Here is a 20,710-nt window from a genome sequence, read left to right on the forward strand (position 1 = left end):
AAGGGTTTGTTGGTTATCTGTGTATGAAATCAGCTAAAAACAAGCTGAATAACTCAATGCATGTCACACTCCTATTGAATAGGCATTCACCTGTACTGAGAATAAAGACCTAGTATACATCTTGATCTACCCAGTTTTTAATAAAACATTTAAAAAAAAAAATCAATAAAGATTTACCGTTCAAAAACAACATTCTGATACGGTGACAACACTCCTCCGCATTGGTTCAATGTCATGTTGAAGAATAGAATGAGAGGAGTAGGTCACAGCATTACAGTAGAGAACCAAGAGTACATCTACCAAGACACAGACTGGGCTCCAATCACACAGACGTCAACAGAACTGTGCGCTTATTATCGTCAACGAGCTAATAGCCTAGCATCACAACCCTAAATCCTGTAGTTTAAGTCATCTGTACTTTAGGCCACATCCTCCCCTTTATGTAGCATGACAGCATTACAGTAGAGAACCAAGAGTACATCTACCAAGACACAGACTGGGCTCCAATCACACGGACGTCAACAGAACTGTGCGCTTATTATCGTCAACGAGCTAATAGCCTAGCATCACAACCCTAAATCCTGTAGCTTAAGTCATCTGTACTTTAGGCCACATCCTCCCCTTTATGTAGCATGACACTTCTAATGAAGACTTGACCTTCCAGTGAAGAAAACAGGAAACTACATGTAAAAACAACGCCGAGGAGGTTGGTGTTGTAATTATGGCAAAAGGCTGTGGTTTTTAAAACTGACGTAACATACGATGAAGAAATGCATCAACGCAATAAAGGAGCGAAACAATTACAGAGATCGAGAGTACGCTGCCACCTGCACAGCAGAGGCCCAGGACATCTCTCCCCAACTACTGTCTAATGAGAGTACGCTGCCACCTGCACAGCAGAGGCCCAGGCCATCTCTCCCTAACTACTGTCTAATGTCATCAATACAGGACATCTCTCCCCAACTACTGTCTAATATCACCAATACAGGACATCTCTCCCCAACTACTGTCTAATGAGAGTACGCTGCCACCTGCACAGCAGAGGCCCAGGACATCTCTCCCTAACTTCTGTCATCAATACAGGTCATCTCTCCCTAACTACTGTCTAATGTCATCAATACAGGCCATCTCTCCCTAACTACTGTCTAATTTCACCAATACAGGCCATCTCTCCCCAACTACTGTCTAATGAGAGTACGCTGCCACCTGCACAGCAGAGGCCCAGGACATCTCTCCCTAACTTCTGTCATCAATACAGGCCATCTCTCCCTAACTACTGTCTAATGTCATCAATACAGGCCATCTCTCCCTAACTACTGTCTAATTTCACCAATACAGGCCATCTCTCCCTAACTACTGTCTAATGAGAGTACGCTGCCACCTGCACAGCAGAGGCCCAGGACATCTCTCCCTAACTTCTGTCATCAATACAGGTCATCTCTCCCTAACTACTGTCTAATGTCATCAATACAGGCCATCTCTCCCTAACTACTGTCTAATTTCACCAATACAGGCCATCTCTCCCTAACTACTGTCTAATGCGAGTACGCTGCCACCTGCACAGCAGAGGCCCAGGACATCTCTCCCTAACTACTGTCTAATGAGAGTATGCTGCCACCTGCACAGCAGAGGCCCAGGCCATCTCTCCCTAACTACTGTCTAATGAGAGTATGCTGCCACCTGCACAGCAGAGGCCCAGGCCATCTCTCCCTAATTACTGTCATCAATACAGGCCATCTCTCCCTAACTATTGTCTAGTGTCACCAATACAGGCCATCTCTCCCTAACTACTGTCACCAACACAGGCCATCTCTCCCTAACTACTGTCTAGTGTCATCAATACAGGCCATCTCTCCCCAACTACTGTCTAGTGTCATCAATACAGGCCATCTCTCCCCAACTACTGTCTAATATCACCAATACAGGCCATCTCTCCCCAACTACTGTCTAGTGTCATCAATACAGGCCATCTCTCCCTAACTACTGTCTAATATCACCAACACAGGCCATCTCTCCCTAACTACTGTCTAGTGTCACCAATACAGGCCATCTCTCCCTAACTACTGTCTAATATCACCAATACAGGCCATCTCTCCCCAACCATTGTCTAATGTCACCAATACAGGCCGTCTCTCCCTAACTACTGTCTAATGTCACCAATACAGGCCATCTCGCCCTAACTACCGTCTAATATCACCAATACAGGCCATCTCTCCCCAACTACCGTCTAATATCACCAATACAGGCCATCTCTCCCTAACTACCGTCTAATATCACCAATACAGGCCATCTCTCCCTAACTACTGTCTAATATCACCAATACAGTCCATCTCTCCCTAACTACTGTCTAATATCACCAATACAGGCCATCTCTCCCTAACTACTGTCTAATATCACCAATACAGGCCATCTCTCCCTAACTACTGTCTAATATCACCAATACAGGCCATCTCTCCCTAACTACTGTCTAATATCATCAATACAGGCCATTTCTCCCCAACTATTGTCTAATATCACCAATCCAGGCCAACTCTCCCTAACCCCTTCCATAGCCTACACCAACCCCTCCCACAGCCTACACCTAACCCCTCCCACAGCCTACACCAACCCCTCCCATAGCCACCATAACCCCTCCCACAGCCACCCGAACCCCTCCCACAGCCTACACCAACCCCTCCCACAGCCACCCGAACCCCTCCCACAGCCTACCTAACCCCTCCCACAGCCTACACCAACCCCTCCCATAGCCACCCTAACCCCTCCCACAGCCACCCTAACCCCTCCCACAGCCACCCTAACCCCTCCCACAGCCACCCTAACCCCTCCCACCTTCTACACCAGGAGCTATATGTATTATAACCACCCCTTACTCACCACGGTCCGCTGTTTATTGGGCAGGAACACCCTAACCCCTCCCACAGCCACCCTAACCCCTCCCAGAGCCTACACCAACCCCTCCCACAGCCTACACCAACCCCTCCCACAGCCTACACCAACCCCTCCCACCCTAACCCCTCCTACAGCCTACACCAACCCCTCCCACAGCCTACACCAACCCCTCCCACAGCCTACACCAACCCCTCCCACGGCCACCCTAACCCCTCCCACCTTCTAGACCAGGAGGTATATGTATTATAACCACCCCTTACTCACCACGGTCCGCTGTTTATTGGGCAGGAACACCCTAACCCCTCCCACAGCCACCCTAACCCCTCCCAGAGCCTACACCAACCCCTCCCACAGCCTACACCAACCCCTCCCACAGCCTACACCAACCCCTCCCACCCTAACCCCTCCTACAGCCTACACCAACCCCTCCCACAGCCTACACCAACCCCTCCCACAGCCTACACCAACCCCTCCCACGGCCACCCTAACCCCTCCCACGGCCACCCTAACCCCTCCCACCTTCTAGACCAGGAGGTATATGTATTATAACCACCCCTTACTCACCACGGTCCGCTGTTTATTGGGCAGGAACACCCTGACGATGGGTTTCTGAGGGGAGCGGGGATTGGCCCGTCCGTCTGTAGGGGTCTGGAGGACAGCCAGGGTGTTGGGGGCGGAGGGGAGAAGGAACTGGGTGCCCCCGGATCCCCCAGAACAGCTCAAACCCCCATCCAGGAGGGAAGGAGGCGTAGGGGAGGAGGAGTAGAAGTCAGTCCCGTTCCCCATGGCCTCCAGGAGCTGCTGCTCCCTCTGCTGCAGAGCGTCCAGTTTACTGGTGTACTCCTCATAGGCCTACAGAGACAACACACACACAGCTTACTGGTGTACTCCTCATAGGCCTACAGAGACAACACACACACAGCTTACTGGTGTACTCCTCATAGGCCTACAGAGACAACACACACACAGCTTACTGGTGTACTCCTCATAGGCCTACAGAGACAACACACACACACACACACACAGCTTACTGATGTACTCCTCATAGGCCGACAGAGACAACAAACACACAGCTTACTGGTGTACTCCTCATAGGCCTACAGAGACAACACACACACACACACACACACACACAGCTTACTGGTGTACTCCTCATAGGCCTACAGAGACAACACACACAGCTTACTGGTGTACTCCTCATAGGCCGACAGAGACAACACACACACAGCTTACTGGTGTACTCCTCATAGGCCTACAGAGACCACACACACACACACACAGAGCTTACTGGTGTACTCCTCATAGGCCTACAGAGACAACACACACACAGCTTACTGGGGTACTCCTCATAGGCCTACAGACAACACACACACACAGCTTACTGGTGTACTCCTCATAGGCCTACAGAGACAACACACACACAGCTTACTGGGGTACTCCTCATAGGCCTACAGAGACAACACACACACACACACAGCTTACTGGGGTACTCCTCATAGGCCTACAGAGACAATACAAACATTTTTTAAACATCCATCCATCCATAACCAGTCAAAGGTTTGGACACACCTACTCATTCCAGGTTTTACTATTTTCTAGATGGTAGAATAATAGTGAAGACATCCTCTGCAGCAGAGGTAACTCTGGGTCTTCCTTTCCTGTGGCGGTCCTCATGAGAGCCAGTTTCATCATAGAGCTTGATGGTTTTTGCGACTGCACTTGAAGAAACTTTCAAAGTTCTTGAAATGTTCCGTATTGACTGACCTTCATGTCTTACAGTAATGATGGACTGTTGTTTCTCTTTGCTTATTTGAGCTGTTCTTACCATAATATGGACTTGGTATTTTACCAAATAGGGCTATCTTTTGTATACCACCCCTACCTTGCCTTGTCACAACACAACTGATTGGCACAAACGCATTAAGGGAAAAAATTCCACAAACTAACTTAACAAGGCACACAAGATAATTGAAATTCATTCCAAGTGACTACCTCATGAAGCTGGTTGAGAGAATGCCAAGAGTGTGCAAAGCTGTCTTCAAGGCACAGGGTGGCTACTTTCAAGAACCTCAAACATAAAAGGAGTTTCCCTCCTCCTCACAGGGTAACTCACCTCCAGGTATATGGACAGAGGGGTACATCCTCCTCCTCACAGGGTAACTCACATCCAGGTATATGGACAGAGGGGTACATCCTCCTCCTCACAGGGTAACTCACCTCCAGGTATATGGACGGGGGGTTACATCCTCCTCCTCACAGGGTAACTCACATCCAGGTATATGGACGGAGGGGTACATCCTCCTCCTCACAGGGTAACTCACCTCCAGGTATATGGACAGAGGGGTACATCCTCCTCCTCACAGGGTAACTCACCTCCAGGTATATGGACAGAGGGGTACATCCTCCTCCTCACAGGGTAACTCACCTCCAGGTATATGGACAGAGGGGTACATCCTCCTCCTCACAGGGTAACTCACCTCCAGGTATATGGACAGAGGGGTACATCCTCCTCCTCACAGGGTAACTCACCTCCAGGTATATGGACGGGGGGGTACATCCTCCTCCTCACAGGGTAACTCACCTCCAGGTATATGGACGGGGGGGTACATCCTCCTCCTCACAGGGTAACTCACCTCCAGGTATATGGACGGGGGGGGTACATCCTCCTCCTCACAGGGTAACTCACCTCCAGGTATATGGACAGAGGGGTACATCCTCCTCCTCACAGGGTAACTCACCTCCAGGTATATGGACGGGGGGGTACATCCTCCTCCTCACAGGGTAACTCACCTCCAGGTATATGGACAGAGGGGTACATCCTCCTCCTCACAGGGTAACTCACCTCCAGGTATATGGACGGAGGGGTACATCCTCCTCCTCACAGGGTAACTCACCTCCAGGTATATGGACAGAGGGGTACATCCTCCTCCTCACAGGGTAACTCACCTCCAGGTATATGGACAGAGGGGTACATCCTCCTCCTCACAGGGTAACTCACCTCCAGGTATATGGACAGAGGGGTACATCCTCCTCCTCACAGGGTAACTCACCTCCAGGTATATGGACGGGGGGGTACATCCTCCTCCTCACAGGGTAACTCACCTCCAGGTATATGGACAGAGGGGTACATCCTCCTCCTCACAGGGTAACTCACCTCCAGGTATATGGACAGAGGGGTACATCCTCCTCCTCACAGGGTAACTCACCTCCAGGTATATGGACAGAGGGTTACATCCTCCTCCTCACAGGGTAACTCACCTCCAGGTATATGGACAGAGGGGTACATCCTCCTCCTCACAGGGTAACTCAACTCCAGGTATATGGACGGGGGGTTACATTCTCCTCCTCACAGGGTAACTCACCTCCAGGTATATGGACGGGGGGTTACATTCTCCTCCAAACTTGTCCAGTAGTGCCTCTAAGTGCTCTTGGGTCAGCTTGATCATCTGTTTGATATTCCAGATCTAAGAGGACACACACACACACACACACACACACACACACACACACACACACACACACACACACCTTAATTATGAACGTCACCTCATATCTCATATATAGCCTAATTACATTGACAGAGATGGTGACTATAGACATTGGTCCTCGAAGTGTCCCTATTCCCTATATAGTGCACTATTTTAGATCAGAGCCCTATTCCCTATATAGTACACTACTTTAGACCAGAACCCTATTCCCTATATAGTACACTACTATAGACCAGAGCCCTATTCCCTATATAGTACACTACTATAGACCAGAGCCCTATTCCCTATATAGTACACTACTATAGACCAGAGCCCTATTCCCTATATAGTACACTACTATAGACCAGAGCCCTATTCCCTATATAGTACACTACTATAGACCAGAGCCCTATTCCACATATAGTACACTACTTTAGACCAGAGCCCTATTCCCTATATAGTACACTACTATAGACCAGAGCCCTATTCCCTATATAGTACACTACTATAGACCAGAGCCCTATTCCCTATATAGTACACTACTATAGACCAGAGCCCTATTCCCTACATAGTGCACTACTTTAGACCAGAGCCCTATTCCCTACATAGTGCACTACTATAGACCAGAACCCTATTCCCTATATAGTCCACTACTATAGACCAGAGCCCTATTCCCTATATAATGCACTACTATAGACCAGGGCTCTATTCCCTATATAGTACACTACTATAGACCAGAGCCCTATTCCCTATATAGTACACTACTTTAGACCAGAGCCCTATTCCCTATATAGTACACTACTATAGACCAGAACCCTATTCCCTATATAGTGCACTACTATAGACCAGGGCTCTATTCCCTATATAGTACACTATTATAGACCAGAGCCCTATTCCCTATATAGTACACTACTATAGACCAGAACCCTATTCCCTATATAGTCCACTACTATAGACCAGAGCCCTATTCCCTATATAGTGCACTACTTTAGATCAGAGCCCTATTCCCTATATAGTCCACTACTTTAGACCAGAGCCCTATTCCCTATATAGTCCACTACTTTAGACCAGAGCCCTATTCCCTACATAGTGCACTATGGGTCCCTATCTGTCGTGGTCAAAAGTAGAGCACTAGGCTAAACAAAGGGACTAGGGTGGCGTTTTGGAAGCAGCCATTAGACACTAGTCGTGGAAGACTAAGTTACTGGTTGTTCTTTCTCTTTGCTGCGTCCCCAACTTCACAACCGACTGTCAACATTAAAATACACAACCGACTGTCAACATTAAAATACACCACCGACTGTCAACATTAAAATACACAACCGACTGTCAACATTAAAATACACATCTGACTGTCAACATTAAAATACACATCATTACACAACCGACTGTCAACATTAAAATACACATCATTACACAACCGACTGTCAAAAGAGTGGCGTAATGGGCAGGGGTCAGTCTCCTCTCCACCCTGGGAGAGGGGGGGGGGGGGGGGGGGGTGGTGGGGGGGGTCAGTCTCCTCTCCACCCTGGGAGAGGGGGGGGGGGGGGGGTCAGTCTCCTCTCCACCCTGGGAGAGTGGGGGGGTCAGTCTCCTCTCCACCCTGGGAGAGCGGGGGGGGGGAGGGGGGGTCAGTCTCCTCTCCACCCTCAGCCATGTCTTCCACACAACAACCAGACAAAATGAATAACCATGCATCACTCGTCTATGTATAGACAGTATCCCACCATGACCCTGCATCACTCGTCTATGTATAGACAGTATCCCACCATAACCATGCATCACTCGTCTATGTATAGACAGTATCCCACCATAACCATGCAACACTCGTCTATGTATAGACAGTATCCCACCATAACCATGCATCACTCGTCTATGTATAGACAGTATCCCACCATAACTCTGCATCACTCGTCTATGTATAGACAGTATCCCACCATAACCCTGCATCACTCGTCTATGTATAGACAGTATACCACCATAACCATGCATCACTCGTCTATGTATAGACAGTATACCACCATAACCCTGCATCACTTGTCTATGTATAGACAGTATCCCACCATAACCATGCATCACTCGTCTATGTATAGACAGTATCCCACCATAACCACGCATCACTCGTCTATGTATAGACAGTATACCACCATAACCCTGCATCACTTGTCTATGTATAGACAGTATCCCACCATAACCATGCATCACTCGTCTATGTATAGACAGTATCCCACCATAACCATGCATCGCTCGTCTATGTATAGACAGTATCCCACCATAACCATGCATCACTCGTCTATGTATAGACAGTATCCCACCATAACCCTGCATCACTCGTCTATGTATAGACAGTATCCCACCATAACCCTGCATCACTCGTCTATGTATAGAGAGTATCCCACCATAACCATGCATCACTCGTCTATGTATAGACAGTATCCCACCATAACCATGCATCACTCGTCTATGTATAGACAGTATCCCACCATAACCATGCATCACTCGTCTACGTATAGACAGTATCCCACCATAACCCTGCATCACTCGTCTATGTATAGACAGTATCCCACCATAACCCTGCATCACTCGTCTATGTATAGACAGTATCCCACCATAACACTGCATCACTCGTCTATGTATAGACAGTATCCCACCATAACCCTGCATCACTCGTCTATGTATAGACAGTATCCCACCATAACCCTGCATCACTCGTCTATGTATAGACAGTATCCCACCATAACCCTGCATCACTCTTCTATGTATAGACAGTATCCCACCATAACCCTGCATCACTCGTCTATGTATAGACAGTATCCCACCATAACACTGCATCACTCGTCTATGTATAGACAGTATCCCACCATAACCACGCATCACTCGTCTATGTATAGACAGTATCCCACCATAACCATGCATCACTCGTCTATGTATAGACAGTATCCCACCATAACCCTGCATCACTCGTCTATGTATAGACAGTATCCCACCATAACCCTGCATCACTCGTCTATGTATAGACAGTATCCCACCATAACCCTGCATCACTCGTCTATGTATAGACAGTATCCCACCATAACACTGCATCACTCGTCTATGTATAGACAGTATCCCACCATAACCCTGCATCACTCGTCTATGTATAGACAGTATCCCACCATAACCCTGCATCACTCGTCTATGTATAGACAGTATCCCACCATAACCCTGCATCACTCGTCTATGTATAGACAGTATCCCACCATAACCCTGCATCACTCGTCTATGTATAGACAGTATCCCACCATAACCCTGCATCACTCGTCTATGTATAGACAGTATCCCACCATAACACTGCATCACTCGTCTATGTATAGACAGTATCCCACCATAACCACGCATCACTCGTCTATGTATAGACAGTATCCCACCATAACCATGCATCACTCGTCTATGTATAGACAGTATCCCACCATAACCATGCATCACTCGTCTATGTATAGACAGTATCCCACCATAACCCTGCATCACTCGTCTATGTATAGACAGTATCCCACCATAACCCTGCATCACTCGTCTATGTATAGACAGTATCCCACCATAACCCTGCATCACTCGTCTATGTATAGACAGTATCCCACCATAACCCTGCATCACTCGTCTATGTATAGACAGTATCCCACCATAACACTGCATCACTCGTCTATGTATAGACAGTATCCCACCATAACCCTGCATCACTCGTCTATGTATAGACAGTATCCCACCATAACCCTGCAACACTCGTCTATGTATAGACAGTATCCCACCATAACCCTGCATCACTCGTCTATGTATAGACAGTATCCCACCATAACCCTGCAACACTCGTCTATGTATAGACAGTATCCCACCATAACCATGCATCACTCGTCTATGTATAGACAGTATCCCACCATAACCCTGCATCACTCGTCTATGTATAGACAGTATCCCACCATAACCATGCATCACTCGTCTATGTATAGACAGTATCCCACCATAACCCTGCATCACTCGTCTATGTATAGACAGTATCCCACCATAACCATGCATCACTCGTCTATGTATAGACAGTATCCCACCATAACCCTGCATCACTCGTCTATGTATAGACAGTATCCCACCATAACCCTGCAACACTCGTCTATGTATAGACAGTATCCCACCATAACCCTGCATCACTCGTCTATGTATAGACAGTATCCCACCATAACCCTGCATCACTCGTCTATGTATAGACAGTATCCCACCATAACCATGCATCACTCGTCTATGTATAGACAGTATCCCACCATAACCCTGCATCACTCGTCTATGTATAGACAGTATCCCACCATAACCCTGCATCACTCGTCTATGTATAGACAGTATCCCACCATAACCCTGCATCACTCGTCTATGTATAGACAGTATCCCACCATAACCCTGCATCACTCGTCTATGTATAGACAGTATCCCACCATAACCCTGCATCACTCGTCTATGTATAGACAGTATCCCACCATAACCCTGCATCACTCGTCTATGTATAGACAGTATCCCACCATAACCCTGCATCACTCGTCTATGTATAGACAGTATCCCACCATAACCCTGCATCACTCGTCTATGTATAGACAGTATCCCACCATAACCCTGCATCACTCGTCTATGTATAGACAGTATCCCACCATAACCCTGCATCACTCGTCTATGTATAGACAGTATCCCACCATAACCCTGCATCACTCGTCTATGTATAGACAGTATCCCACCATAACCCTGCATCACTCGTCTATGTATAGACAGTATCCCACCATAACCCTGCATCACTCGTCTATGTATAGACAGTATCCCACCATAACCCTGCATCACTCGTCTATGTATAGACAGTATCCCACCATAACCCTGCATCACTCGTCTATGTATAGACAGTATCCCACCATAACCCTGCATCACTCGTCTATGTATAGACAGTATCCCACCATAACCCTGCATCACTCGTCTATGTATAGACAGTATCCCACCATAACCCTGCATCACTCGTCTATGTATAGACAGTATCCCACCATAACCCTGCATCACTCGTCTATGTATAGACAGTATCCCACCATAACCCTGCATCACTCGTCTATGTATAGACAGTATCCCACCATAACCCTGCATCACTCGTCTATGTATAGACAGTATCCCACCATAACCCTGCATCACTCGTCTATGTATAGACAGTATCCCACCATAACCCTGCATCACTCGTCTATGTATAGACAGTATCCCACCATAACCCTGCATCACTCGTCTATGTATAGACAGTATCCCACCATAACCCTGCATCACTCGTCTATGTATAGACAGTATCCCACCATAACCCTGCATCACTCGTCTATGTATAGACAGTATCCCACCATAACCCTGCATCACTCGTCTATGTATAGACAGTATCCCACCATAACCCTGCATCACTCGTCTATGTATAGACAGTATCCCACCATAACCCTGCATCACTCGTCTATGTATAGACAGTATCCCACCATAACCCTGCATCACTCGTCTATGTATAGACAGTATCCCACCATAACCCTGCATCACTCGTCTATGTATAGACAGTATCCCACCATAACCCTGCATCACTCGTCTATGTATAGACAGTATCCCACCATAACCATGCATCACTCGTCTATGTATAGACAGTATCCCACCATAACCATGCATCACTCGTCTATGTATAGACAGTATCCCACCATAACCCTGCATCACTCGTCTATGTATAGACAGTATCCCACCATAACCATGCATCACTCGTCTATGTATAGACAGTATCCCACCATAACCCTGCATCACTCGTCTATGTATAGACAGTATCCCACCATAACCCTGCATCACTCGTCTATGTATAGACAGTATCCCACCATAACCCTGCATCACTCGTCTATGTATAGACAGTATCCCACCATAACCCTGCATCACTCGTCTATGTATAGACAGTATCCCACCATAACCCTGCATCACTCGTCTATGTATAGACAGTATCCCACCATAACCCTGCATCACTCGTCTATGTATAGACAGTATCCCACCATAACCCTGCATCACTCGTCTATGTATAGACAGTATCCCACCATAACCCTGCATCACTCGTCTATGTATAGACAGTATCCCACCATAACCCTGCATCACTCGTCTATGTATAGACAGTATCCCACCATAACCCTGCATCACTCGTCTATGTATAGACAGTATCCCACCATAACCCTGCATCACTCGTCTATGTATAGACAGTATCCCACCATAACCCTGCATCACTCGTCTATGTATAGACAGTATCCCACCATAACCCTGCATCACTCGTCTATGTATAGACAGTATCCCACCATAACCCTGCATCACTCGTCTATGTATAGACAGTATCCCACCATAACCCTGCATCACTCGTCTATGTATAGACAGTATCCCACCATAACCCTGCATCACTCGTCTATGTATAGACAGTATCCCACCATAACCCTGCATCACTCGTCTATGTATAGACAGTATCCCACCATAACCCTGCATCACTCGTCTATGTATAGACAGTATCCCACCATAACCATGCATCACTCGTCTATGTATAGACAGTATCCCACCATAACCCTGCATCACTCGTCTATGTATAGACAGTATCCCACCATAACCCTGCATCACTCGTCTATGTATAGACAGTATCCCACCATAACCCTGCATCACTCGTCTATGTATAGACAGTATCCCACCATAACCCTGCATCACTCGTCTATGTATAGACAGTATCCCACCATAACCCTGCATCACTCGTCTATGTATAGACAGTATCCCACCATAACCCTGCATCACTCGTCTATGTATAGACAGTATCCCACCATAACCCTGCATCACTCGTCTATGTATAGACAGTATCCCACCATAACCCTGCATCACTCGTCTATGTATAGACAGTATCCCACCATAACCCTGCATCACTCGTCTATGTATAGACAGTATCCCACCATAACCCTGCATCACTCGTCTATGTATAGACAGTATCCCACCATAACCCTGCATCACTCGTCTATGTATAGACAGTATCCCACCATAACCCTGCATCACTCGTCTATGTATAGACAGTATCCCACCATAACCCTGCATCACTCGTCTATGTATAGACAGTATCCCACCATAACCCTGCATCACTCGTCTATGTATAGACAGTATCCCACCATAACCCTGCATCACTCGTCTATGTATAGACAGTATCCCACCATAACCCTGCATCACTCGTCTATGTATAGACAGTATCCCACCATAACCCTGCATCACTCGTCTATGTATAGACAGTATCCCACCATAACCCTGCATCACTCGTCTATGTATAGACAGTATCCCACCATAACCCTGCATCACTCGTCTATGTATAGACAGTATCCCACCATAACCCTGCATCACTCGTCTATGTATAGACAGTATCCCACCATAACCCTGCATCACTCGTCTATGTATAGACAGTATCCCACCATAACCCTGCATCACTCGTCTATGTATAGACAGTATCCCACCATAACCCTGCATCACTCGTCTATGTATAGACAGTATCCCACCATAACCCTGCATCACTCGTCTATGTATAGACAGTATCCCACCATAACCCTGCATCACTCGTCTATGTATAGACAGTATCCCACCATAACCCTGCATCACTCGTCTATGTATAGACAGTATCCCACCATAACCATGCATCACTCGTCTATGTATAGACAGTATCCCACCATAACCCTGCATCACTCGTCTATGTATAGACAGTATCCCACCATAACCCTGCATCACTCGTCTATGTATAGACAGTATCCCACCATAACCCTGCATCACTCGTCTATGTATAGACAGTATCCCACCATAACCCTGCATCACTCGTCTATGTATAGACAGTATCCCACCATAACCATGCATCACTCGTCTATGTATAGACAGTATCCCACCATAACCCTGCATCACTCGTCTATGTATAGACAGTATCCCACCATAACCCTGCATCACTCGTCTATGTATAGACAGTATCCCACCATAACCCTGCATCACTCGTCTATGTATAGACAGTATCCCACCATAACCCTGCATCACTCGTCTATGTATAGACAGTATCCCACCATAACCCTGCATCACTCGTCTATGTATAGACAGTATCCCACCATAACCATGCATCACTCGTCTATGTATAGACAGTATCCCACCATAACCCTGCATCACTCGTCTATGTATAGACAGTATCCCACCATAACCCTGCATCACTCGTCTATGTATAGACAGTATCCCACCATAACCACTGCATCACTCGTCTATGTATAGACAGTATCCCACCATAACCCTGCATCACTCGTCTATGTATAGACAGTATCCCACCATAACCCTGCATCACTCGTCTATGTATAGACAGTATCCCACCATAACCCTGCATCACTCGTCTATGTATAGACAGTATCCCACCATAACCCTGCATCACTCGTCTATGTATAGACAGTATCCCACCATAACCCTGCATCACTCGTCTATGTATAGACAGTATCCCACCATAACCCTGCATCACTCGTCTATGTATAGACAGTATCCCACCATAACCCTGCATCACTCGTCTATGTATAGACAGTATCCCACCATAACCCTGCATCACTCGTCTATGTATAGACAGTATCCCACCATAACCCTGCATCACTCGTCTATGTATAGACAGTATCCCACCATAACCCTGCATCACTCGTCTATGTATAGACAGTATCCCACCATAACCCTGCATCACTCGTCTATGTATAGACAGTATCCCACCATAACCCTGCATCACTCGTCTATGTATAGACAGTATCCCACCATAACCCTGCATCACTCGTCTATGTATAGACAGTATCCCACCATAACCCTGCATCACTCGTCTATGTATAGACAGTATCCCACCATAACCCTGCATCACTCGTCTATGTATAGACAGTATCCCACCATAACCCTGCATCACTCGTCTATGTATAGACAGTATCCCACCATAACCCTGCATCACTCGTCTATGTATAGACAGTATCCCACCATAACCCTGCATCACTCGTCTATGTATAGACAGTATCCCACCATAACCCTGCATCACTCGTCTATGTATAGACAGTATCCCACCATAACCCTGCATCACTCGTCTATGTATAGACAGTATCCCACCATAACCCTGCATCACTCGTCTATGTATAGACAGTATCCCACCATAACCCTGCATCACTCGTCTATGTATAGACAGTATCCCACCATAACCCTGCATCACTCGTCTATGTATAGACAGTATCCCACCATAACCATGCATCACTCGTCTATGTATAGACAGTATCCCACCATAACCCTGCATCACTCGTCTATGTATAGACAGTATCCCACCATAACCCTGCATCACTCGTCTATGTATAGACAGTATCCCACCATAACCCTGCATCACTCGTCTATGTATAGACAGTATCCCACCATAACCCTGCATCACTCGTCTATGTATAGACAGTATCCCACCATAACCCTGCATCACTCGTCTATGTATAGACAGTATCCCACCATAACCATGCATCACTCGTCTATGTATAGACAGTATCCCACCATAACCATGCATCACTCGTCTATGTATAGACAGTATCCCACCATAACCATGCATCACTCGTCTATGTATAGACAGTATCCCACCATAACCCTGCATCACTCGTCTATGTATAGACAGTATCCCACCATAACCCTGCATCACTCGTCTATGTATAGACAGTATCCCACCATAACCATGCATCACTCGTCTATGTATAGACAGTATCCCACCATAACCCTGCATCACTCGTCTATGTATAGACAGTATCCCACCATAACCATGCATCACTCGTCTATGTATAGACAGTATCCCACCATAACCATGCATCACTCGTCTATGTATAGACAGTATCCCACCATAACCCTGCATCACTCGTCTATGTATAGACAGTATCCCACCATAACCCTGCATCACTCGTCTATGTATAGACAGTATCCCACCATAACCATGCATCACTCGTCTATGTATAGACAGTATCCCACCATAACCACTGCATCACTCGTCTATGTATAGACAGTATCCCACCATAACCCTGCATCACTCGTCTATGTATAGACAGTATCCCACCATAACCATGCATCACTCGTCTATGTATAGACAGTATCCCACCATAACCATGCATCACTCGTCTATGTATAGACAGTATCCCACCATAACCACTGCATCACTCGTCTATGTATAGACAGTATCCCACCATAACCCTGCATCACTCGTCTATGTATAGACAGTATCCCACCATAACCATGCATCACTCGTCTATGTATAGACAGTATCCCACCATAACCACTGCATCACTCGTCTATGTATAGACAGTATCCCACCATAACCATGCATCACTCGTCTATGTATAGACAGTATCCCACCATAACCATGCATCACTCGTCTATGTATAGACAGTATCCCACCATAACCACGCATCACTCGTCTATGTATAGACAGTATCCCACCATAACCCTGCATCACTCGTCTATGTATAGACAGTATCCCACCATAACCACGCATCACTCGTCTATGTATAGACAGTATCCCACCATAACCCTGCATCACTCGTCTATGTATAGACAGTATCCCACCATAACCATGCATCACTCGTCTATGTATAGACAGTATCCCACCATAACCATGCATCACTCGTCTATGTATAGACAGTATCCCACCATAACCATGCATCACTCGTCTATGTATAGACAGTATCCCACCATAACCCTGCATCACTCGTCTATGTATAGACAGTATCCCACCATAACCCTGCATCACTCGTCTATGTATAGACAGTATCCCACCATAACCATGCATCACTCGTCTATGTATAGACAGTATCCCACCATAACCATGCATCACTCGTCTATGTATAGACAGTATCCCACCATAACCCTGCATCACTCGTCTATGTATAGACAGTATCCCACCATAACCCTGCATCACTCGTCTATGTATAGACAGTATCCCACCATAACCCTGCATCACTCGTCTATGTATAGACAGTATCCCACCATAACCCTGCATCACTCGTCTATGTATAGACAGTATCCCACCATAACCCTGCATCACTCGTCTATGTATAGACAGTATCCCACCATAACCCTGCATCACTCGTCTATGTATAGACAGTATCCCACCATAACCCTGCATCACTCGTCTATGTATAGACAGTATCCCACCATAACCCTGCATCACTCGTCTATGTATAGACAGTATCCCACCATAACCCTGCATCACTCGTCTATGTATAGACAGTATCCCACCATAACCATGCATCACTCGTCTATGTATAGACAGTATCCCACCATAACCCTGCATCACTCGTCTATGTATAGACAGTATCCCACCATAACCCTGCATCACTCGTCTATGTATAGACAGTATCCCACCATAACCCTGCATCACTCGTCTATGTATAGACAGTATCCCACCATAACCCTGCATCACTCGTCTATGTATAGACAGTATCCCACCATAACCCTGCATCACTCGTCTATGTATAGACAGTATCCCACCATAACCCTGCATCACTCGTCTATGTATAGACAGTATCCCACCATAACCCTGCATCACTCGTCTATGTATAGACAGTATCCCACCATAACCCTGCATCACTCGTCTATGTATAGACAGTATCCCACCATAACCCTGCATCACTCGTCTATGTATAGACAGTATCCCACCATAACCCTGCATCACTCGTCTATGTATAGACAGTATCCCACCATAACCCTGCATCACTCGTCTATGTATAGACAGTATCCCACCATAACCCTGCATCACTCGTCTATGTATAGACAGTATCCCACCATAACCCTGCATCACTCGTCTATGTATAGACAGTATCCCACCATAACCCTGCATCACTCGTCTATGTATAGACAGTATCCCACCATAACCCTGCATCACTCGTCTATGTATAGACAGTATCCCACCATAACCCTGCATCACTCGTCTATGTATAGACAGTATCCCACCATAACCCTGCATCACTCGTCTATGTATAGACAGTATCCCACCATAACCCTGCATCACTCGTCTATGTATAGACAGTATCCCACCATAACCCTGCATCACTCGTCTATGTATAGACAGTATCCCACCATAACCCTGCATCACTCGTCTATGTATAGACAGTATCCCACCATAACCCTGCATCACTCGTCTATGTATAGACAGTATCCCACCATAACCCTGCATCACTCGTCTATGTATAGACAGTATCCCACCATAACCCTGCATCACTCGTCTATGTATAGACAGTATCCCACCATAACCCTGCATCACTCGTCTATGTATAGACAGTATCCCACCATAACCCTGCATCACTCGTCTATGTATAGACAGTATCCCACCATAACCCTGCATCACTCGTCTATGTATAGACAGTATCCCACCATAACCCTGCATCACTCGTCTATGTATAGACAGTATCCCACCATAACCCTGCATCACTCGTCTATGTATAGACAGTATCCCACCATAACCCTGCATCACTCGTCTATGTATAGACAGTATCCCACCATAACCCTGCATCACTCGTCTATGTATAGACAGTATCCCACCATAACCATGCATCACTCGTCTATGTATAGACAGTATCCCACCATAACCCTGCATCACTCGTCTATGTATAGACAGTATCCCACCATAACCCTGCATCACTCGTCTATGTATAGACAGTATCCCACCATAACCCTGCATCACTCGTCTATGTATAGACAGTATCCCACCATAACCCTGCATCACTCGTCTATGTATAGACAGTATCCCACCATAACCTATGTATGCATCACTCGTCTATGTATAGACAGTATCCCACCATAACCCTGCATCACTCGTCTATGTATAGACAGTATCCCACCATAACCCTGCATCACTCGTCTATGTATAGACAGTATCCCACCATAACCCTGCATCACTCGTCTATGTATAGACAGTATCCCACCATAACCCTGCATCACTCGTCTATGTATAGACAGTATCCCACCATAACCCTGCATCACTCGTCTATGTATAGACAGTATCCCACCATAACCATGCATCACTCGTCTATGTATAGACAGTATCCCACCATAACCCTGCATCACTCGTCTATGTATAGACAGTATCCCACCATAACCCTGCATCACTCGTCTATGTATAGACAGTATCCCACCATAACCCTGCATCACTCGTCTATGTATAGACAGTATCCCACCATAACCCTGCATCACTCGTCTATGTATAGACAGTATCCCACCATAACCATGCATCACTCGTCTATGTATAGACAGTATCCCACCATAACCCTGCATCACTCGTCTATGTATAGACAGTATCCCACCATAACCCTGCATCACTCGTCTATGTATAGACAGTATCCCACCATAACCCTGCATCACTCGTCTATGTATAGACAGTATCCCACCATAACCCTGCATCACTCGTCTATGTATAGACAGTATCCCACCATAACCCTGCATCACTCGTCTATGTATAGACAGTATCCCACCATAACCATGCATCACTCGTCTATGTATAGACAGTATCCCACCATAACCCTGCATCACTCGTCTATGTATAGACAGTATCCCACCATAACCCTGCATCACTCGTCTATGTATAGACAGTATCCCACCATAACCCTGCATCACTCGTCTATGTATAGACAGTATCCCACCATAACCCTGCATCACTCGTCTATGTATAGACAGTATCCCACCATAACCCTGCATCACTCGTCTATGTATAGACAGTATCCCACCATAACCCTGCATCACTCGTCTATGTATAGACAGTATCCCACCATAACCCTGCATCACTCGTCTATGTATAGACAGTATCCCACCATAACCCTGCATCACTCGTCTATGTATAGACAGTATCCCACCATAACCATGCATCACTCGTCTATGTATAGACAGTATCCCACCATAACCATGCATCACTCGTCTATGTATAGACAGTATCCCACCATAACCATGCATCACTCGTCTATGTATAGACAGTATCCCACCATAACCCTGCATCACTCGTCTATGTATAGACAGTATCCCACCATAACCCTGCATCACTCGTCTATGTATAGACAGTATCCCACCATAACCCTGCATCACTCGTCTATGTATAGACAGTATCCCACCATAACCCTGCATCACTCGTCTATGTATAGACAGTATCCCACCATAACCCTGCATCACTCGTCTATGTATAGACAGTATCCCACCATAACCATGCATCACTCGTCTATGTATAGACAGTATCCCACCATAACCACGCATCACTCGTCTATGTATAGACAGTATCCCACCATAACCACGCATCACTC

The 20,710-nt window shown here is 46.4% G+C and overlaps 1 protein-coding gene across 2 annotated transcripts in view; it reads right to left on the reverse strand.

The window, feature by feature from the left end:
- LOC139395874 (serine/threonine-protein kinase B-raf-like) overlaps positions 1-20,710 on the reverse strand; it is a 66,455-nt gene that overhangs the window by 36,336 nt on the left and 9,409 nt on the right. For both annotated transcript variants that reach the window (XM_071143187.1, XM_071143186.1), the window contains exons 2-3: positions 6,252-6,353; positions 3,454-3,741 (exon numbers count right to left, since the gene is read on the reverse strand). In XM_071143187.1, the coding sequence (XP_070999288.1) occupies positions 3,454-3,741; positions 6,252-6,353 (390 nt within the window). The remainder of the gene's footprint in view (positions 1-3,453; positions 3,742-6,251; positions 6,354-20,710) is intronic.

The sequence above is a fragment of the Oncorhynchus clarkii genome, unplaced genomic scaffold (assembly GCF_045791955.1).
Source record: "Oncorhynchus clarkii lewisi isolate Uvic-CL-2024 unplaced genomic scaffold, UVic_Ocla_1.0 unplaced_contig_2795_pilon_pilon, whole genome shotgun sequence".
Classification (NCBI taxonomy): domain Eukaryota; kingdom Metazoa; phylum Chordata; class Actinopteri; order Salmoniformes; family Salmonidae; genus Oncorhynchus; species Oncorhynchus clarkii.